Consider the following 23,076-nt stretch of genomic DNA (forward strand, 5'->3'; position numbering starts at 1 on the left):
GAGTGTAAAACACTTGTAATCTTCATCTTGTTATAGTGAAATTTCTTTTCGCCTCTGCCCGTGGACGTAGGCATTAAAGCCGAACCACGTAAATCCTTGTGTTCACTTTATTTTTCGTTCCGGTCAATTTACTTGTAGTCATATCGGAGTTCTCGAATCGATCCTTTTCGCAACAAATTGGTATCAGAGCGTAGTTGAAGGAGTGATAATATTTTCTGAATTGCCCTGTGACTGCAGCTTTGTCTGATCTTTCACATCAGGAAGAAAATATTATCATTCATTCAAAGGTTCCAAATTATGGCTACAAGTGTTTCATCGACTAAGTATGATGTCGAGAAATTTACCGGGAAAAATAGTTTCAGTTTATGGCGCATCAAGATGCGGGCAGTGCTGGTTCAACAAGGATTGCTAAAAGCATTGTCTGGTAAAGATAAATTACCAAGCACGCTTTCGGAAGAGCAAAAGGATGACATGCTAGAAAGAGCACATAGTGCTATTCTGCTATGTCTAGGAGATGAAGTGCTACGAGAAGTAGCGGATGAGAAAACCGCGTCCGGTTTGTGGCTCCGGTTAGAGAGCAAGTACATGACGAAGTCATTGACGAACCGGCTCTACCTCAAGCAAAGACTCTATGCCCTGAAGATGGAGGAAGGTACACCTGTTTCCCAGCACCTGGATAAATTCAATTCCATTATCATGGATTTGAATAATATCGATAACAAAATCGATGATGAGGACCAAGCAATAATTGTTTTGTGTTCTTTGCCTCCCTCGTATGAGAATTTTGTTGATACAATGATGTACGGTCGTGATGACCTGACTCTAGAGGAGGTGAAAAATGCCTTAAGTTCCAGTGAGTTGAGGAAGAAAATCACTGGTAAGGTGGTCGAAAACAATGAAGGCGAAGGCTTGGTTGCTCGAGGAAGATCCAAGGCAAAGGGTGGAAGTTCAAGTAAAAGCCATCCTAGATCGCAGTCCAAGAAGAGAATACAGTGCTACTACTGTAAGAAGTACGGGCACATGAAGGTAGATTGTCCGAAAAGGAAGGAGAAATCAGAATCACAGGAGCAACAAAATGATCGTGCGAATGTAGCTGATGCAGATTCTTCAAGTGATGCCGAGATCGTTCTTGCAGTATCCGACTCTTACGCTGGTGGGAGATGGATTCTTGATACGGGAGCTACATTTCATATAAGTACTTCGAAAGATGCATTCTCAACATACGAGAAGCATTCTGGTTCAGTACTAATGGGAAATGACCACGCATGTCAAGTCATGGGGATTGGCACAGTTCGTATAAAGATGTTTGACGGTATTGTTAGAACTCTAACTGATGTTCGGCACATTCCAGAAATGAAGAAAAATTTGATCTCTTTGAGTACGTTGGACAAGAAAGGCTTTCGGTACTCTGCTGAAGGTGGAGTTCTCAAGGTATTCTCGGGTGCTTTGACTGTGATACGTGGTAATTTGGAGCGGGGCCTTTACTTCCTCGATGGTTCCTCGGTTACAGGTGTTGCGGGAGTGTCATCATCAGATGATCTAGATTCTGACACCACGAAGTTATGGCATATGCGGCTCGGGCATATGAGCGAGAGAGGCTTATCGGTGCTAAGCAAACGAGGATTATTGTCTGGGCAGTGTACAGGAAAGTTGAATTTCTGTGAGCACTGCGTCTTCGGTAAGCAGACTCGGGTAAAGTTCAGCACTGGGATTCACAAGACAAAAGGCACAGTGGATTACTTCCATTCTGACCTTTGGGGGCCTTCTCCGACAATTTCTAAAGGTGGTTACAGATATCTGCTTACCTTTATCGATGATTACTCGAGAAAGGTTTGGGTGTATTTTCTGAAGAGCAAGTATGAGGTTCTCATCAACTTCAAGCAATTTAAAGCTTTGATCGAAAATCAAACAGGAAAGAAGATCAAGCGATTCCGGACGGATAATGGCTTGGAGTTTTGCTCAGGTGAATTCAATGAGTTCTGCAAAAATGAAGGAATAGTGAGACACCGCACTGTTCGTCGAACACCACAACAAAATGGAGTTGCAGAACGCATGAATAGAACTCTCTTGGAGCGAGCTCGTTGCATGCGATCAAATGCTGGGCTCGGTGAAGAATTTTGGGCTGAAGCTGTTAATACTGCTTGTTATTTGGTTAACAGATCTCCGTCAACAGCTATTGAGCTGAAGACTCCTGAGGAAGTATGGTCTGGTTCTCCTGCTGATTACTCTGGTTTAAGAGTGTTTGGCTGCCCTGCGTATGCTCATGTAAATGAGGGAAAACTCAAACCGAGGGCGAAGAAATGCATATTTCTTGGATACGGCCAAGGGGTGAAAGGATACAGGTTGTGGTGTCCTGATCCGGTTTCGTCCAAGTTCATCATCAGCAGAGATGTGACTTTTGATGAGTCATCCATGCTTCGATCCACCACAAATTCCCGGGAAAAGGAGGAGTCAGATAGAATGGGAGATCACGGTGTTGATAAGCAGGTGGAGTGTCAGGTGGACGCTCCAATTCCTACGGAAGGTACTTCAGTCCAGGATGATCAAGTTGAGGTGCAAGATTCCGATGAAGATGAGTCACCTCAAGAAAAACCATATAGCATTGCCACTGGAAGAACGAAGAGACAAATCAAACCAAATCCGCGTTACGCTAATCTGGTGTCTTTCGCGCTCAGTGTGGCGGAGTCCATTGGTATAGAACCTTCCAGTTATAATGAGGCTGTCACGTGTGATGAGTCGGCACAGTGGGCAATTGCTATGAGTGAGGAGATAGAATCTCTTCACAAGAACCATACTTGGGAGTTGGTTAAGCCGCCAAGTAACCAGAAGATAGTTGGTTGCAAATGGGTCTTCAAGAAAAAGGAAGGCATCCTAGGGGTTGAAGCAACTAGATTCAAGGCACGATTGGTTGCTAAAGGCTTCACTCAGAAAGAGGGGATTGACTACAATGAAGTTTTCTCCCCAGTCGTAAAGCATTCTTCCATTCGTGTATTACTTGCCATGGTGGCCAAGTCTGATCTAGAACTTGAGCAGCTTGACGTAAAAACGGCGTTCTTGCATGGTGAGCTCGAGGAAACAATCTACATGCGTCAACCAGAGGGTTTTACAGTTCCTGGTAAAGAAGACCATGTCTGTCTATTAAAGAAGTCTTTATATGGATTGAAACAATCCCCAAGGCAGTGGTACAAGCGGTTTGATAGCTTCATGATTCAGCATGGTTACACAAGATGTGACTATGATGCTTGTGTCTATCATCGGAAGCTCTCAGATGGTTCGCACATTTATTTGTTGCTGTATGTTGATGACATGTTAATTGCTTCCAAAAACATGTCAGAAATCAACAAGTTAAAGTCGCAGTTGAGTGGTGAGTTCGAGATGAAGGATCTGGGTGCTGCCAAGAAAATTTTGGGCATGGATATTCACAGAGATCGCAAGGCGGGCAAGCTTCGTGTGTCGCAGAAGAACTACATTGAAAAGGTTCTTCAACGCTTCGGCATGGATAAAGCGAAAACTGTGAGTACTCCGTTGGCACCACATTTCAAACTCTCTGCAGAGTTGTCACCACAATCTGATGAAGAAAAGCAGCAAATGTCTCACATTCCATACTCGAGTGCAGTTGGAAGCGTGATGTATGCAATGGTTTGCACTCGTCCAGACATTTCACATGCAGTTAGTGTGGTCAGCAGATACATGAGTTGTCCTGGCAAGGAACACTGGCAGGCCGTGAAATGGATTCTCAGGTACTTGAGAGGTTCTGCAGATTTATGCTTGGTATATGATCAGAGTGACTGCACTAGCAGTGTCACGGGCTATGTGGACTCTGATTATGCTGGAGATCTGGACAAAAGAAGATCTCTGACGGGTTATGTTTTCACTTATTCTGGAGGAGCCATTAGTTGGAAAGCTGTGTTACAGTCTACCGTAGCCTTATCTACGACTGAGGCGGAATATATGGCGTTAGCAGAAGCAGTGAAAGAAGCATTGTGGATGAAAGGTCTAGTAAGCAGTTTGGGTTTACAACAGGATTTCACTGTTGTATTTTGCGATAGCCAGAGTGCCATACATCTGACTAAAAATCAGATGTTTCATGAACGGACCAAACACATTGATGTCAGATATCATTTTGTTCGGGAACATGTTACGCAAGGTGACATTGTTATCAGCAAGGTTGCTACCGAGAAGAATCCTGCAGATATGTTAACTAAGGTGATCCCTGCATATAAGTTCAAGCATTGCTTGGACTTGATAGGTATTCGGGATTGATTAGCGCCAGAGAGGCGTTTGGAAGAGGTGATCCAGTTCGAGGAATTCACTATGATGTTCAGCTTGGTAAATTTCAAGCCAAGGTGGAGATTTGTTAAGAAATGGCTTAAAATTGGTAGTGGATTGTTGTTGTTGGTAGTGGGTTGTTGGTGGTAGTGGATTAGTGGATGGTTGTTGATGTCCATTTTCAACCACAAATCTTTGCCAAAGTTTTGGACAATTATGTCCTTGAACTCTCTTATAAATAGAGAGGTTCATTAGCCATATTAATCATCCCAAACCAAGAGAGAGCAAAGCTTGTTCTTTGAAAGCTAGGATTTTAGCTTTCGGGTTTTCTATAGGGGTTGAGAGTTGTGAGGTTCTCGGGTTGTGTCTTGAGTGTAAAACACTTGTAATCTTCATCTTGTTATAGTGAAATTTCTTTTCGCCTCTGCCCGTGGACGTAGGCATTAAAGCCGAACCACGTAAATCCTTGTGTTCACTTTATTTTTCGTTCCGGTCAATTTACTTGTAGTCATATCGGAGTTCTCGAATCGATCCTTTTCGCAACAAAATCACACCATATGTATATATTAAAATATCCTCAAATAATATGATTTATTTTAGTTATAAAAGAACATTTTTTTAAAATTTACAAATTGAGTTGATTAGTGACACTAATTTAATCAAAGATTTTATTAATAATATTTGTTAATTTTTCATTTGAGCACAAAAATTATAAAATAGAAGTATGCAGTTACTTGGTCCAAGTGCCGATTTTGGTAAATAAACTTTTGAATAAAAAATAATAAAAGGTAATCTTTTCCGCATTTAAATACTATAGATTACAGTTATTTATTTAGGCATAAATTTAATTTAATTTCAGCAAATAGTTGATGAACGTCAAAGATGCATCCAAAATGCAGGCTTGGGTTCCACGAAACAAGGTGAGAATGGTAGACTATAAAAGCTGGTTCTTGATGAGGGAGCATAGCGAAGATGAAGCGAAAATAACGTGAGAGAGTTGAAAAAAGAATATATTCCCATTTTTTTTCTTTTCTTTATCTGTTGTTTTTTTCCCCTTTTTTAACTGCCCTTCATATATATATATATAATACATTTGCCATGCTTAAGAAGAACGTACATGTTCAGTCAAATGGCGGCACTGGTGTTCGACTGGAGAAACCGACAAACCCTCTGTTTTGTGGAAAACTGAAACGTAACAAAATGAGTGGGAGGAAGAAACTTGATGTTAATGAAAAAGTTGAGGTAATGTGGTTATTGCCCATTATGGTTTTTGTAATTTTTTTTCAAAAAAAAAAAAAATTGGTTTCAAATTCTAGGTTGTAATTTTGAATGTTCTTAATGTGGGTACTTTTCTTAGAAAAACTGGGTTGTTATTATTATTATTTTTGGTTTTGTTTATAGTTGAAAGTTTCAAATACTGATAATCAGTCTAATTAGAGCTACATTTTGTTGTTTAGTTCTTTCTCTCTGTAGTAATTTGCTTATCTGCCTGTTTTGGAGTCTCTTTGGTAGCCATGCAATTAAAACTTGGAGCAAGTGTTTTTTACCCTCAAAATTTCGTGTCTCATTGGTTGGGTTCTTAGTTTTTAAATAAGAATAAAAAAAATGGATTTGAAGTTTTAGTTCATTGCATAACAAAGTTGGAATGGTGTAGGTGAGGAGTGAGGAAGAGGGATTTCAGGGCTCATGGCATCAAGGGACTGTTATTGCATGGGATAAGCGGGGGTTTCACATCAAGTATGACCACATTGTTGTTGATGATGGTTCTGATAGTCTCGTTGACATTGTGGGTGTTTCACCTGGAATAAATGGTATTGACTGTCCCTGTGAGAATCATCGTCACTATCGAGGGTTAATGAGGCAATTGCCACCTAAGCTAGTGTTCAGTAAATGGAGTCTTTGCTATGGTATCTGTGTGGATGTATGGTATATGGATGCCTGGTGGGAAGGTGTGATTTTTGACCATGAAGATGGTTCAGAGACTAGGAGAGTGTTCTTTCCTGATTTGGGTGATGAAATGGTCGCTGGAATTGGAGATTTACGGATTACACAAGATTGGGATGATTTTGAAGAGGAGTGGCACCAACGTGGAACTTGGTTGTTTCTTGAGTTGATTAAACAATATGAGCATGAGTGGTATATTTCTGTTTCTGTGAAGCAACTCTGGTATGATTTACGGGAGAAAAATAGTTTTCAAAATGTTAGAGAGTGGACTATTTCTTGTGATTCTTTGTGGAAAAAATTGGTGCTGGAGGTAATAAAAGATAATCATGAGATCACTGTGAATCATTTTGTTAGGGTATTAGGCCTTCCTGGGTCCTCTCAACCAGAATCTGAGTTGCAACTGGAGCCTACTATGCCAGATGCAGATTTAGATGAAACTGCTTCTCTTTTACCATTTGAGCATAAGGTTAACAGTAATTTGTTGAGTCCAAATTCATCTATTGTTCAACCAATTCAAGAGAAATCTAGTATAGGTCCGTTGATGTGCATCTCAAATGATGATACTCATGTTTTAACTGAATGCAATGGGTCCTGTCTTGATAAAGCACTTTCTGTTTTACCTGAAGCTTTGTTGGTCTCACCCTCTGTTGTGGATGGAATTTCTTGCATCTGTTCTCTAACCAGAAATGAAAGATTTTCCAAAACCGATAATGATATGGCTCAAAGGAGGGCCAGGCTAAAGAGACACAATGCAAAGGTTACATGGATAACTGCTGGTCCCAACCTTGTTCCTGAGGCTGAGTCATGCCCTGATGCCATTAGAAAATATGCTCTTGCTGACAAGAAACATCTTAATGCTTTGAGAACTGATGTTAGGAAGCATCTTTTATATCAAGGATGGAGAATTGAATCGAAGCGAGAAAAACATCTTGTCAGAATGCGATACATCTCACCTACTGGTGTTTGTTATTACTCTCTTTATAAGCTCTGCTCACATTTAATGAATAACACCAGAGAGCTTATTTGTTCAGACACAAAAGATGCACATCATGTTATTGAATCAAACAGCAAGGTTCAACATGTTGTTGAACCTGAATATTGCCCTCAAGCTGTTTTGAATTGGTCTAAAGCTGATATCAATGCGATTTGCAAGCGCCGTCTCAGGAAAAGTGATATGATACCGAAGGCAAAAAAGCATCTCTCATGGCTGGGTTGGGTATTTCACTATGTAGTCAGCAATGGAAGGCGCTATTTGTGCTATACTTCACCGAGAGGAAGGACATGTTATTCACTTCGTGGAGCCTGCAAAATTTGTATAAAAGAAGGCGGACTTTCACAAGATGCTGCTTCTCCTTCTGGATCTGTCGGAAACATTAATGCCACTGAAGAGGTTGATAGTCAACTAGCAGGCAAGAAGCTTTCTTCTGCACTCTCTAAAATGGATATCCAGAGGAAGCCTGTTTGTTCTGACACCAAAGATGCACATCATGTTGTTGAACCAAACATCAAAGATCTACATGTTGAACCAGAATATTGCCCTCATGCTCTTTTGAACTGGTCTAAAGCTGAATCCAATGAGATTCAAAAGTGTCATTTCAGGAGAAGTGATATGACCCTGAAGGCTTCTCCTAGACCTGTAGAGACAATTAATGTCAATGAGGAGGTTGATAGCCAGCTAGCAAGTGAGAAGCTTTGTTCTGCACTTTCTGATACAGATATCCTGAGAAGCTTGGTGCCATCAAATGCTAAATCTAACAATTGTACTAGAAAATCTTTTTCTAAACTGGAGACTAGAAATGTTTCTGAGCAAAGTATAGTAGTAGGTCAAAGAACTCAGAAGCCTAAGAGGAAAAAGGATAGTTTATCGAATCTTGTGGCTGACTTAGTTAAAAAGCAAACTGACTCACCTGTTAAAAACACTAGCATCTCAAGATTGAAAGGTGGAAAATCACCTGCAGCATTGATCAAATTAAGAGAGAATCTCAATGGCAATCAACATAACCATTTGTTACGATCAACCAAAAGAGTGCAGCAGGTTGTAACTCCTAGTCTGTTGCATCAAAATCCACGAACTGTGTTGTCTTGGCTGATAGATAACAATGTTGTTTTACCAAGGTCAAAAGTACATTACTGGAGGAAGGAAAAGAGATTGAAAGTGGAAGGCCGGATAACTCGTAATGGAGTTAAGTGCAATTGTTGTGACAAGATATACACTCTCGGTGGCTTTGTAGCACATGGTGGCAGCAGTAACCACAGAGCAGCTGCCAAGATCTTCTTGGAAGATGGCAGGTCTCTGTTGGACTGCCAACGGGAAATGATGCGAACTAATAAGATGAAGTCTGAAAGAAAACTGAGTTGCCGTTTGATTCGCAATTCTCAAATAGACAAGAATGACGACATTTGTTATGTTTGTCATTATGGAGGTGAACTAATATTGTGTGATCAATGCCCATCCTCATTCCATAAAAGCTGCCTCGATTTAGAGGTATATCTTTTATTCTGTTGTCAGTTTATTCGGATTTAGATTTACTTTTTCTTTTTTCCATTTTCTTAAAACCCCCAGATCTTTGATCTATCATAGAGTATTCCAGATGGTGACTGGTTCTGTCCATCTTGTTGCTGTGGAATCTGTGGTCAAAGCAAGCTTAAAGAAGACGTTGCTAATATTGAGGATGATAGAGTTCTTACTTGTGCTCAGTGTGAGCATAAATGTAGGTTGCTTTTCTCCATTTTCTGACAGGTCAAAACCACATATTAATAGTTTCTTATGCTTTTTTTTGGTGTGTATTTGATGCAGATCATGTTCAGTGCATATGCCGTAGAGGGGCAGATAGCTTGGAAATATGTGCAAAAGAAAATTGGTTTTGCTGCAAAAAGTGTGAAGAGGTATTTCCAATCTGCTTTATTTTTGTAATGTTTATTGTGCATCAATAAGTGATAGCTACTGCTGACTTCTTTCTGACCTTTTATTTTGGGCACGTGTAGTTTCGCATCTTCAATCCTCTGTTTAACTATTTGAGTGGTTCATAGTAGAAAGCTAGTAATATTTTCATTTCTCCCTTGATTTACCTTGTAAGAAGACTTTTAGCCCTTTTTATGTGCATGCTTAGAATCAAGCAGTGAATTGCTAGCAGCAGGGAACTTCTTTTGCTGTAAAAGATTTTACGATGTGATTGATATGATGGGAATGATAATTGGTGGGAGATATTTCTGCTATTTATAAAATTAATCACAGGGATTATTGATAGTGACATGCATTGCTTTCACACGAGAATAACAGCCAATTCTAGCCTTCTTGTCACTGGTAATATTGTTAGGATTAGGTCATAAATGTTATTTCATACTCATTTATTTACAGCAGTAGCCTACTTTAAAGTTAGTATTGCAGCAGTGTAATACCATACAGATGATAGTACATCTTGAAAATGTTGCTTATACCCTGGCCTTGCTGCAGATATTTTTGGTCCTTCATGAACTTTTAGGAAGGCCAATTCCTGTCGGAACAGACAATCTAACATGGACACTAATTAAATCCATGCCATCAAATACTCATGATGAGGCTTCAGATAATGAAGCCATGGTTGAGAATTATAGCAAACTTAGCATCGCGCTTGACGTGATGCATGAGTGTTTCAAGCCTATAAAAGAACTTCGCACTGGCAGAGATCTTGTTGCAGATATTATATTCAGTAGAAGGTGTGATATTCTTATTTTTCTTAAGCCATCTTGATAACTTCAATATCTACTGGACATTGAGGTGGTTATTAGTGATGATTTATTCAAAATTTTTTTGTTTACTATAAGAACTTCAGTATTCATTGAGCATTGAACTGATCATTAGTGATGATTTATTCAAATTTCGTGTGTTTACTATAAGCAAATGACTTAAACTTTTATCATCATGATTTTGAATTCTACAGTTCTGAACATAACCGCTTGAACTTCCAAGGCTTCTACACAATACTTTTGGAAAGACAGGATGAACTCATTACCGTTGCTAATGTTAGGTATGCTTATCTAATTAACAATATTTAGCTGTATAGGGCTAAAGGTTTTGGTTTGACTCTTCTGTATGTTTGCTTTGATTTGTCTATTCAAGGGTCCACGGAGAAAAAGTAGCCGAAATACCTTTAATTGGTACCAGATTTCAATACCGGCAACTTGGAATGTGTCGCATTTTGATGGATGAGCTTGAAAAGGTTAGTTACACCTTGTTTGTTTGGGTTTGTATTACCAGTTCCTTATGTTCATTGGTCAAATTCCTTCATAATTTATGGCACTTGATATTTGAGATTAGTTATCATCCTACATTTTTTGTGCTAAAATGCATTGCATCTTACAAATTTCTGACTATTGTTTGTTGATTTCTTCAGAAGCTCATAGAATTAGGAGTTCAGAGGCTGATGTTACCTGCTGTTCCTGACGTGCTGCCCACCTGGACTGGTTCATTTGGGTTTTTAAAGATGACTCCATCAGAGAGATTACAATTTGTTGATTATACATTGTTAGGTTTCCAGGGTGCCATCATGTGCCAGAAGCTTTTACCGAAGAGTCCTTTAGTGGAATCAAACCTATCTCTTGGTATTCCCTGTTATAGCCACCTAGTTCAAGTATTAATTACTGCAATGAACCAGTGAGTCACATTCATGTTTATGTTACATCTTCCAGGATCCCAGTTTGAACTTCATAGTGATGAAAATGCCAATGCAGATGGGTCCAGTTCAGTCTCTGAAGCACTCCAAGCGATTGAGGAAAACAGATGTATGGATCAAGGACCAATGGAGTACGTATGACCTTTTTTATTAACTCTAGTTTGAAGGGAAAGTGAAAAGTGGAAGGGGTAAAAAAACTCTAGCTTTGCTCTCCTTAGGTTGGTCAAACTTGTGAGAACTATTGGCTTAGACATCTAACCAAGTTATAAAGATGAAAGATCTCCTATGTAAATTTTAAAACTCTTAAGTCAGTTAGGTTCAGGTAGTTGTGGTTTGTGGGAAGAAAATATTCCCAGGTAGTCATCCTTTGGTATTTGAGGTTCTCAGCAAAGAGAGACTTCGCAGTCTTTACAACTATTAGAGAGGCAGAGATCATAAATGACAACTCTTACAAAGCAAATACCCTTTACTGGTATGTGTGTGATACTGTTAACTTTGTAAAATATGAAAGCAGTGACCCTAGAATGCCCCACTTCCACTCTTTAGTTTAACCAAGCTAGCATGTTTCAGTTGGATATAGTTACAGGTCGTTCATTGCTGTTCTTCCAATCCTGAATTTTTTGTTATCACTTATTAACCCTTTGGAATGATCAGCATTGAAGTCTTCGTCTCTTACCAAAGACACAGATGTATGGGATATAGCTGCTTACAGTTGTTTACACCTATGAATTGATGGTCTCACCGTCTATGCTAATTTATGAAGTAATAAGCTGAGTTGTACACCTATTTCAAACAATTCGGACTCTGCTTTGACTCAGGATATATATTGGCTCCACTCATATGAACCTCTTTATTTTCTCGATTTTTCATGTTATATTCTCTGTTCAAACATACTGCCTCTGATGCTGCCTGTTAAAATATGTTAATAATAATAGGTATATGATGTTTTGGCAGGATTGATACTGGCGGGTGGATTACTAACAATGTTGATATTGTGGTTACGGTACTTTTTTATTGACTCTCAGGCACATTTCATTAGTCCATCATTAACCTATTTCTTTCATTTTATTTTCTCCTTCTCGACTCACCAGATCTTTGTCAGTTACAGGCCAACCAACCAACTCAAATTGACCATGCTCGATGCGATAATGAAGTCAATCCAAATTGCTCAGTTCAGGCTGCCTATTGTGAGGAAACGAAAGGTGGCGGTAACCATTTTGTCAAGTGCTGCTACAAGAAGCGCAGGAGGATAGCTGTGAATAGGAGGTAAGGATACCCACAGATTCTGCCATCAGATGGGAGTTGTGCCATGGTGAAACCGAAATGGTGATTTTCTTTTTTTGGATGCTGTCAACACATGAACACAGATGCAGGGCATCTGAGTTTTCTTCATGGATGTGTAAATTTTCTTGTACAGAACATCTCAAAATCAGATAAGTTGTGTTTATATCAACTATAAACTTGGGAAATTATACCTTATAGGATGAAGGATGCAGATCTCATTTTGATTACCCTTTTGTCCATAAATTCCCTTGTTTCATGTTCTTTTTGATGGGTTTGGCAATTAAAATATATCATAAGTTAAACTGGAAGCTGCACTTCTCTCTCTGTCTCCAGGCTTCAAATTTTACCTTAACTTCCTTTGAAGAAGTAAAAACAGGCATGTTGACATGAGTACCTTTTCATTCAAGTGAAACATAACTTCTCTTTCTACAAATTTTATTAACTATTTAATTTAAAAATCAATTCCAATACATAATAACACAAATGTTAAACTACATTAGTCAGCCTTCAATTGAAAAAGTTACAATATAGTGACATGGTATTTTTTTAATTCGTATAATATAAAAAATTTGGTTTTATATCAATTTCACCTTCATTTTATAAAAAAAATTATGTTGCGGAAAGGATCGATTCGAGAACTCCGATATGACTACAAGTAAATTGACCGGAACGAAAAATAAAGTGAACACAAGGATTTACGTGGTTCGGCTTTAATGCCTACGTCCACGGGCAGAGGCGAAAAGAAATTTCACTATAACAAGATGAAGATTACAAGTGTTTTACACTCAAGACACAACCCGAGAACCTCACAACTCTCAACCCCTATAGAAAACCCGAAAGCTAAAATCCTAGCTTTCAAAAAACAAGCTTTGCTCTCTCTTGGTTTGGGATGATTAATATGGCTAATGAACCTCTCTATTTATAAGAGAGTTCAAGGACATAATTGTCCAAAACTTTGGCAAAGATTTGTGGTTGAAAATGGACACCAACAACCATCCACTAATCCACTACCACCAACAACCCACTACCAACAACAACAATCCACTACCAATTTTAAGCCATTTCTTAACAAATCTCCACCTTGGCTTGAAATTTACCAAGCTGAACATCATAGTGAATTCCTCGAACTGGATCACCTCTTCCAAACGCCTCTCTGGCGCTAATCAATCCCGAATACCTATCAAGTCCAAGCAATGCTTGAACTTATATGCAGGGATCACCTTAGTTAACATATCTGCAGGATTCTTCTCAGTAGCAACCTTGCTGATAACAATGTCACCTTGCGTAACATGTTCCCGAACAAAATGATATCTGACATCAATGTGTTTGGTCCGTTCATGAAACATCTGATTTTTAGTCAGATGTATGGCACTCTGGCTATCGCAAAATACAACAGTGAAATCCTGTTGTAAACCCAAACTGCTTACTAGACCTTTCATCCACAATGCTTCTTTCACTGCTTCTGCTAACGCCATATATTCCGCCTCAGTCGTAGATAAGGCTACGGTAGACTGTAACACAGCTTTCCAACTAATGGCTCCTCCAGAATAAGTGAAAACATAACCCGTCAGAGATCTTCTTTTGTCCAGATCTCCAGCATAATCAGAGTCCACATAGCCCGTGACACTGCTAGTGCAGTCACTCTGATCATATACCAAGCATAAATCTGCAGAACCTCTCAAGTACCTGAGAATCCATTTCACGGCCTGCCAGTGTTCCTTGCCAGGACAACTCATGTATCTGCTGACCACACTAACTGCATGTGAAATGTCTGGACGAGTGCAAACCATTGCATACATCACGCTTCCAACTGCACTCGAGTATGGAATGTGAGACATTTGCTGCTTTTCTTCATCAGATTGTGGTGACAACTCTGCAGAGAGTTTGAAATGTGGTGCCAACGGAGTACTCACAGTTTTCGCTTTATCCATGCCGAAGCGTTGAAGAACCTTTTCAATGTAGTTCTTCTGCGACACACGAAGCTTGCCCGCCTTGCGATCTCTGTGAATATCCATGCCCAAAATTTTCTTGGCAGCACCCAGATCCTTCATCTCGAACTCACCACTCAACTGCGACTTTAACTTGTTGATTTCCGACATGTTTTTGGAAGCAATTAACATGTCATCAACATACAGCAACAAATAAATGTGCGAACCATCTGAGAGCTTCCGATGATAGACACAAGCATCATAGTCACATCTTGTGTAACCATGCTGAATCATGAAGCTATCAAACCGCTTGTACCACTGCCTTGGGGATTGTTTCAATCCATATAAAGACTTCTTTAATAGACAGACATGGTCTTCTTTACCAGGAACTGTAAAACCCTCTGGTTGACGCATGTAGATTGTTTCCTCGAGCTCACCATGCAAGAACGCCGTTTTACGTCAAGCTGCTCAAGTTCTAGATCAGACTTGGCCACCATGGCAAGTAATACACGAATGGAAGAATGCTTTACGACTGGGGAGAAAACTTCATTGTAGTCAATCCCCTCTTTCTGAGTGAAGCCTTTAGCAACCAATCGTGCCTTGAATCTAGTTGCTTCAACCCCTAGGATGCCTTCCTTTTTCTTGAAGACCCATTTGCAACCAACTATTTCTGGTTACTTGGCGGCTTAACCAACTCCCAAGTATGGTTCTTGTGAAGAGATTCTATCTCCTCACTCATAGCAATTGCCCACTGTGCCGACTCATCACACGTGACAGCCTCATTATAACTGGAAGGTTCTATACCAATGGACTCCGCCACACTGAGCGCGAAAGACACCAGATTAGCGTAACGCGGATTTGGTTTGATTTGTCTCTTCGTTCTTCCAGTGGCAATGCTATATGGTTTTTCTTGAGGTGACTCATCTTCATCGGAATCTTGCACCTCAACTTGATCATCCTGGACTGAAGTACCTTCCGTAGGAATTGGAGCGTCCACCTGACACTCCACCTGCTTCTCAACACCGTGATCTCCCATTCTATCTGACTCCTCCTTTTCCCGGGAATTTGTGGTGGATCGAAGCATGGATGACTCATCAAAAGTCACATCTCTGCTGATGATGAACTTGGACGAAACCGGATCAGGACACCACAACCTGTATCCTTTCACCCCTTGGCCGTATCCAAGAAATATGCATTTCTTCGCCCTCGGTTTGAGTTTTCCCTCATTTACATGAGCATACGCAGGGCAGCCAAACACTCTTAAACCAGAGTAATCAGCAGGAGAACCAGACCATACTTCCTCAGGAGTCTTCAGCTCAATAGCTGTTGACGGAGATCTGTTAACCAAATAACAAGCAGTATTAACAGCTTCAGCCCAAAATTCTTCACCGAGCCCAGCATTTGATCGCATGCAACGAGCTCGCTCCAAGAGAGTTCTATTCATGCGTTCTGCAACTCCATTTTGTTGTGGTGTTCGACGAACAGTGCGGTGTCTCACTATTCCTTCATTTTTGCAGAACTCATTGAATTCACCTGAGCAAAACTCCAAGCCATTATCCGTCCGGAATCGCTTGATCTTCTTTCCTGTTTGATTTTCGATCAAAGCTTTAAATTGCTTGAAGTTGATGAGAACCTCATACTTGCTCTTCAGAAAATACACCCAAACCTTTCTCGAGTAATCATCGATAAAGGTAAGCAGATATCTGTAACCACCTTTAGAAATTGTCGGAGAAGGCCCCCAAAGGTCAGAATGGAAGTAATCCACTGTGCCTTTTGTCTTGTGAATCCCAGTGCTGAACTTTACCCGAGTCTGCTTACCGAAGACGCAGTGCTCACAGAAATTCAACTTTCCTGTACACTGCCCAGACAATAATCCTCGTTTGCTTAGCACCGATAAGCCTCTCTCGCTCATATGCCCGAGCCGCATATGCCATAACTTCGTGGTGTCAGAATCTAGATCATCTGATGATGACACTCCCGCAACACCTGTAACCGAGGAACCATCGAGGAAGTAAAGGCCCCGCTCCAAATTACCACGTATCACAGTCAAAGCACCCGAGAATACCTTGAGAACTCCACCTTCAGCAGAGTACCGAAAGCCTTTCTTGTCCAACGTACTCAAAGAGATCAAATTTTTCTTCATTTCTGGAATGTGCCGAACATCAGTTAGAGTTCTAACAATACCGTCAAACATCTTTATACGAACTGTGCCAATCCCCATGACTTGACATGCGTGGTCATTTCCCATTAGTACTGAACCAGAATGCTTCTCGTATGTTGAGAATGCATCTTTCGAAGTACTTATATGAAATGTAGCTCCCGTATCAAGAATCCATCTCCCACCAGCGTAAGAGTCGGATACTGCAAGAACGATCTCGGCATCACTTGAAGAATCTGCATCAGCTACATTCGCACGATCATTTTGTTGCTCCTGTGATTCTGATTTCTCCTTCCTTTTCGGACAATCTACCTTCATGTGCCCGTACTTCTTACAGTAGTAGCACTGTATTCTCTTCTTGGACTGCGATCTAGGATGGCTTTTACTTGAACTTCCACCCTTTGCCTTGGATCTTCCTCGAGCAACCAAGCCTTCGCCTTCATTGTTTTTCGACCACCTTACCAGTGATTTTCTTCCTCAACTCACTGGAACTTAAGGCATTTTTCACCTCCTCTAGAGTCAGGTCATCACGACCGTACATCATTGTATCAACAAAATTCTCATACGAGGGAGGCAAAGAACACAAAACAATTATTGCTTGGTCCTCATCATCGATTTTGTTATCGATATTATTCAAATCCATGATAATGGAATTGAATTTATCCAGGTGCTGGGAAACAGGTGTACCTTCCTCCATCTTCAGGGCATAGAGTCTTTGCTTGAGGTAGAGCCGGTTCGTCAATGACTTCGTCATGTACTTGCTCTCTAACCGGAGCCACAAACCGGACGCGGTTTTCTCATCCGCTACTTCTCGTAGCACTTCATCTCCTAGACATAGCAGAATAGCACTATGTGCTCTTTCTAGCATGTCATCCTTTTGCTCTTCCGAAAGCGTGCTTGGTAATTTATCTTTACCAGACAATGCTTTTAGCAATCCTTGTTGAACCAGCACTGCCCGCATCTTGATGCGCCATAAACTGAAACTATTTTTCCCGGTAAATTTCTCGACATCATACTTAGTCGATGAAACACTTGTAGCCATAATTTGGAACCTTTGAATGAATGATAATATTTTCTTCCTGATGTGAAAGATCAGACAAAGCTGCAGTCACAGGGCAATTCAGAAAATATTATCACTCCTTCAACTACGCTCTGATACCAATTTGTTGCGGAAAGGATCGATTCGAGAACTCCGATATGACTACAAGTAAATTGACCGGAACGAAAAATAAAGTGAACACAAGGATTTACGTGGTTCGGCTTTAATGCCTACGTCCACGGGCAGAGGCGAAAAGAAATTTCACTATAACAAGATGAAGATTACAAGTGTTTTACACTCAAGACACAACCCGAGAACCTCACAACTCTCAACCCCTATAGAAAACCCGAAAGCTAAAATCCTAGCTTTCAAAAAACAAGCTTTGCTCTCTCTTGGTTTGGGATGATTAATATGGCTAATGAACCTCTCTATTTATAAGAGAGTTCAAGGACATAATTGTCCAAAACTTTGGCAAAGATTTGTGGTTGAAAATGGACACCAACAACCATCCACTAATCCACTACCACCAACAACCCACTACCAACAACAACAATCCACTACCAATTTTAAGCCATTTCTTAACAAATTATAATATATACAGAAAATTGTAAATATAGATAAGACTTTAAATACATTAAAATACATCGAATTTATTAAAAATAAAATTTTAAAATATATAAAATACATTAAAAATTCCAAAAATATCTTCAATATCCACTTTGAACTCGAATTATTTTTAATTTAATTTTATGCAAATTTCAAAGTTATATATGAACTTTAATTTAATGTACAATTATACACATGAAATTTAGGTTTGGTTCTAAACTTTAATTTTAATTTGATCATGCAAATTTGGAATAAATATATCAATTTATTTTTAGATTGTATAATTAGGGGAGAGATCCACTTATACATGGTAAAAAAATTAAAGTAAATTTACACACTTTCATAACTAGTTATATGATTAATATTTTGACGATCCAATCGTTAAATTTATCAATATAATTGTATTTGTCATGCATGTAAATTTTTAAATCGATCCGATATCTCTATCATATTAATCTAAATCACTCTATATATTAATATATATTCAATTTTTTTACATAAAATAAATAGCTAGAAGTTTTAAATTTATATTAAAATTAACAAGTATAATCTATATGAATAAATCATCTAATATAACGATTGAATCGTTAAAATGTTAATTATATAAATAGTAATGAAAGTATATAAAATTAATTTAATTTTTACATTATATAAATATAATTATTTATATATACAATATATAAATATAAAATTATTATAGTAATAATTGTGTTAATAATTTACGAATTTTCCTCGCCAGCAATTTAATTGGTTCAACAAAAGCTTTTGCTCATCCAGTAATTTGATTGGTTGAACAAGAGCTTTTTGGAGAAACCAGAGTCAGAGTAGAAGCCAATGTGTTATTTTGTTCATCAAATTGCCTGGGATTGGGAGAGGATGATGGCAGAGTGAAATTTGAATAATAATAATATTAGTGATCTGTCCCCATGACATGAATTCTTCGGAAATGGGAACATTGAAACAACTATCCATTTCTTTTTATAAGGAAATCAAGAGTTACAAGCAAAGTCAGAAAATAATTTTTAATAGCATTGAAATTAAATTATAATTTTTACTATCATAAAAATATAATTTTATTATTTTATAATTTATATTTTATAATATTTAAAAGATTAAATCAAATTTTATTATTTTTAAGGAGGGATAATGTGCAATTTTACCTTTACTAATTTAAAATTTCTAAAAATTACCTAAATGGAAAAAAAAATTATTTTTAGGGGGGGTCGAGGCCTTGCCAACCTCCCCTAGCTAAGCCCTTGTTGTACCTAAAAGGCGTAGCATTACTTGAGATTGAATCTTTAAAATGGGAGAAAGCTTTAGACTTGCTGCTATTGTACTAAAGACACAAAAGATTTGGACCATCAGAGTTTGAATTTAGTTGATTTAGCTCAAAAGAACACAAGGCAAGACAAGACGAGAATTCTACCTAGATTGGGCAAGAGCTTGAGAAGAAAATATGAAAACAAACCTATAAAAGAGAAAAGAAGGGTAAACTACATTGAAGATCACTAAATGATTAGTAAGCTTACGTTTTGGTTATTGAACTACTCGAAAGTTCTTATTTAAGTCACTGAATTATATGAAAGTTTTTATTTAAGGCACTGGGATGTTAAGTTTCATTTTTTAAAAAGCTCGATTAGCAAGCTCTAAGCGACGATTTGAAGATCGATACAATGGATTAGTACCCATCGACGAGTAGAAGAACATACCTTCAATCCAAGTCAATCTGAAGGTCGGTGTCGAAGATTGAAGAAGAAAGCTATTTAGATTTTGATTCATATATTCGTGGCATTCAAAGTTATTTCATAAAAACAAAATTGAACTATAGAAGAGAATGAGAAAGAGATTTTTTGATTGGTGTAGGCATTATGAACAAAGAAGACCATATAGCAGTGATTTTCACAATCCAATGAATTAAATGAAAACTTTTAAACAATTAAATAATCACTTTATAACTTTTTAAAATTGAGTGATCAAAACGTAAACTTTCTGATAATTTAATGACATTGGTTGTAGTTTACCTTAAAAAGAAATGTTTGAGTGAATTAAAGGATCAAACTTTGAAGCAAAGACATCCCTCTCCTCTTCTCTATCCGCAAATCCCTTTATTCAAGCTTAAAATTCAGGCATATAGAAATAGAAAGGGAAATTTAAATTTAAATCAATTAGGTTTCCAAGTGGAGTTTGAAAATTTTATGTATTTATATAATTTGCTAAATTTTTATTTATTTTCATGTATTTATGTATATATTTTATTTTTTTATAATTTTATAATTTTTTAAAATTTTGATTTTTTTAGATTTTGATTTTTGTATATAATTATGGTTAAATTAAAAAATATATAAAAATTAAAAACTAAATTGATTGTTAAACCAATTTAAAAATATCACGTCATCATTCTGCTAGCTAGTCACCCAACAATGGGGTGATAAAAAAGAACAATTTTGAAAATGTTGGTGATCAAATAGTGTCAAGAGTTGACTCACATGCAAGTTTATTGTAACCTCCTCAACTCGGCCTAGACGTTAGACTCGAGTTCAGAAGATTACACTAGCCACCGAAGTGGCCCGATAAGCTATCAGAGTTTTTGAAAAAGATCGTTTTAAAACATTTGTTTAATTTGTTTAGAAAACTTAGTTAAATACATGATTTATTATTCCTCAAGTTTTACTTATTATCTAACAGTGGAAAAGATGGCAATTACTTATGTTTTAATAAAACTAGGGAATGTCATACAAAATAAAACCAAACCTAAATTCTAAGTCTCATGCCCCGGTTTATAAATAATACAATCTTTTAAAGGAAATATAGAATATCAATAAAACCTATAATATTAAGGAAAAAAAAACCAGAACAAAGCCGAGTCCCTTTGGTTGTCGTGCCTGTATCCTAACCTGGAGGGTTATCTGAAAGGATGAAAATTAAAAGGGGTGAGCTATGACGCTCAATGTGAGTTCATTTACAATAAAACCAATGCAAATAGTTGTTAGGACACATTAAATAGCATTGCACATAATTATCATAGATAGCAATTCAGTTTAGAGTATAAGTTTCTTCAATGCAACCATCATTTAAGCATTAGAATCCACAATCACAGATTTCAAAATAGGCAAATTCTCATATTTGCCCACTCTAACCATATAAAAATATACACACTTAAATATATGTATCCACTCATATGCTCATAAATATCATAACATAGTTTTCAGAACTATATGCACATGATATCAAATATGCCATTCAATTTCAAGTTTAAACAGAATATATTCTACCCTACCGTCACACACCACATTGTGAGTTCCCAAGAACTCCAATCACCAACATACCAAATTGTGGATTAACCATTGATAGTTTACAGTTTTACTACCGATGACTGTGAACACACAGCAATACACCATAGATGGAATCTACTATGGCTGTGGGTACATAGCAAAATATTGCAGGTGAAATTTGTCAATGGCTATGGAAACACAACATGCTCGTAAATGATAGCTATTAGAGGGTTGTGATTGTAAAACAAAACATCACAAGTGGAATTTGCTATAGCTATGAGTACACAACAAGACCATCGCAATTGGACTTTGCTATGGTTGTGGGTATACAACAAAAATAAATGCAGATATACTGTCGGTTCTTCTGTCAATGATATCGTCCCAATCCCATGCAATATGCAATATGGCATGACAATACAAACACATTTTTAAGTAACAGATTATGTGGTACATTATCACTAAAAAGTTTACTTATTAAATTTCATACAAACAAGCGCAAAACACATAGACTTAGTTTAGATTCCACACAGGTTTACAGATAAGGTTCGCATAAGGGTTCGCAGTACAATATACATAAGGGTTCGCATAATAGTTTTACAAAAAGGTTCGTATAATAGTTAAAGGGATCATATAGCAGTTTATAAAAGGGGTTCGCATATCGTTCACTAAGGGGTTCGCATAACATTCACTAAGAGGTTCACACAACATTCATTAAGAGGTTCACTCAACATTTACTAAGGGGTTCGCACAAATATTCATTAAGTGGTTCACATGAATATTCACTGAGGGGTTCGCATAACATTCACTAAGGGGTTCGCATAAATATTCACTGAGGGGTTCGCATAACATTCACTGAGGGGTTCGCATAAATATTCATTAAGGGGTTGCATAACATTCACTAAGGGGGTTTGCAAAAATATTCACTAAGGGGTTCGGTTTATCCGATGATACATTGTGTGTATGCCAATATAGTTGCTTTGATTTATTTGATGACGCACTGTGTGTGCAATATAGTTGCTTTGGTTTATCCGATGATGCATTGTGTATGCCAATATAATTATTCCGATATATCTGGTGATGCACTGTATGTGCCAGCATAGTTGCTTTGATTTATCAGAAGATGCATTTTTTGTGATAGTATAATTGTTTTGATATATCCGATGATGCATTGTGTGTGCTAGTATAATTGTTTCGGTTTTATCTGATGATGCATTATGATGCTAGATTGGGATACAAGTTGGTTGATCTATGTATCTAACTTGAGTTCGAGCAAGATTAATAAAAGTTATATCATGTGAATACATTAAGAGAAATACAAATTGTAATATATGAATATTGATAACATGCGGAAGACCATGCGATACAATTAAACGAGTTTGAGGACCGATAAAGAAAGATAACAAATGAATTAATTCGATTTGAAAATAAAATTCTAGTATTCTCACCTCTTTTCTATTAAGAAATACTTCAATTCATTGAACAAGAAATGAATACTGAGTATTTAATACAATAGGTCTGTAACTACCAACAGAAACTAACTGACTAACTGTACAACAATTACTTAACTAACTTTCAGCTGACTCTTATTCCTAACATGGCCCATGCTTCTCGACTTTCCTTTCTCCTGTATGACATCCCTTTCAATGGAAACCACTCCAAGTTTTCTCCTAAAATTTTCAAATAGCCCTACTGACAAAGGCTTGGTCAAAATATCAGCAATCTGCTATTGTCGAAAGACATGTCCAACTTGCAACTAGCCGTTCATCACCTTTTCTCTCACAAAAAATAAGTTTAACTCCGCGTGTTTAAACTTGGAGTGCATGACAGGATTGTTTGCTACAGCAATGGCAGCAGAACTATCACACCAAACCAGTGTCTTGCTTTGAATAGAAACACCTAGTTCTGTCAAGAACGACCGAATCCA

At 37.9% G+C, this 23,076-nt stretch overlaps 1 protein-coding gene across 4 annotated transcripts; it reads left to right on the plus strand.

Annotated features, from left to right (window-relative positions):
- Positions 1-5,099: 5,099 nt before the first annotated feature.
- On the plus strand, positions 5,100-12,457 carry LOC107954185 (uncharacterized). 4 transcript variants are annotated; one of them, XR_005916150.1, is made up of 11 exons: positions 5,100-5,511; positions 5,924-8,698; positions 8,795-8,924; positions 9,011-9,099; positions 9,668-9,909; positions 10,134-10,220; positions 10,313-10,412; positions 10,587-10,846; positions 10,924-10,996; positions 11,820-11,868; positions 11,968-12,148. XR_005916150.1 is itself a non-coding variant. In XM_016889672.2 (11 exons), exons 1-11 carry the CDS (start codon positions 5,368-5,370, stop codon positions 12,133-12,135), a joined length of 4,107 nt encoding a protein of 1,368 aa, XP_016745161.2. In that variant the 5' UTR covers positions 5,107-5,367; the 3' UTR covers positions 12,136-12,457. The 4 variants fall into 4 exon arrangements, 2 of the variants coding, with proteins under 2 accessions (XP_016745161.2, XP_016745162.2); XR_005916151.1 differs by having other exon boundaries at positions 11,974-12,097; XM_016889672.2 differs by having other exon boundaries at positions 5,107-5,511; positions 10,587-10,794; positions 10,882-10,996; positions 11,968-12,457.
- The last annotated feature ends 10,619 nt before the right edge of the window (positions 12,458-23,076 follow it).

This window comes from Gossypium hirsutum, chromosome D07, assembly GCF_007990345.1.
Source record: "Gossypium hirsutum isolate 1008001.06 chromosome D07, Gossypium_hirsutum_v2.1, whole genome shotgun sequence".
In the NCBI taxonomy this organism is placed as follows: Eukaryota; Viridiplantae; Streptophyta; class Magnoliopsida; order Malvales; family Malvaceae; genus Gossypium; species Gossypium hirsutum.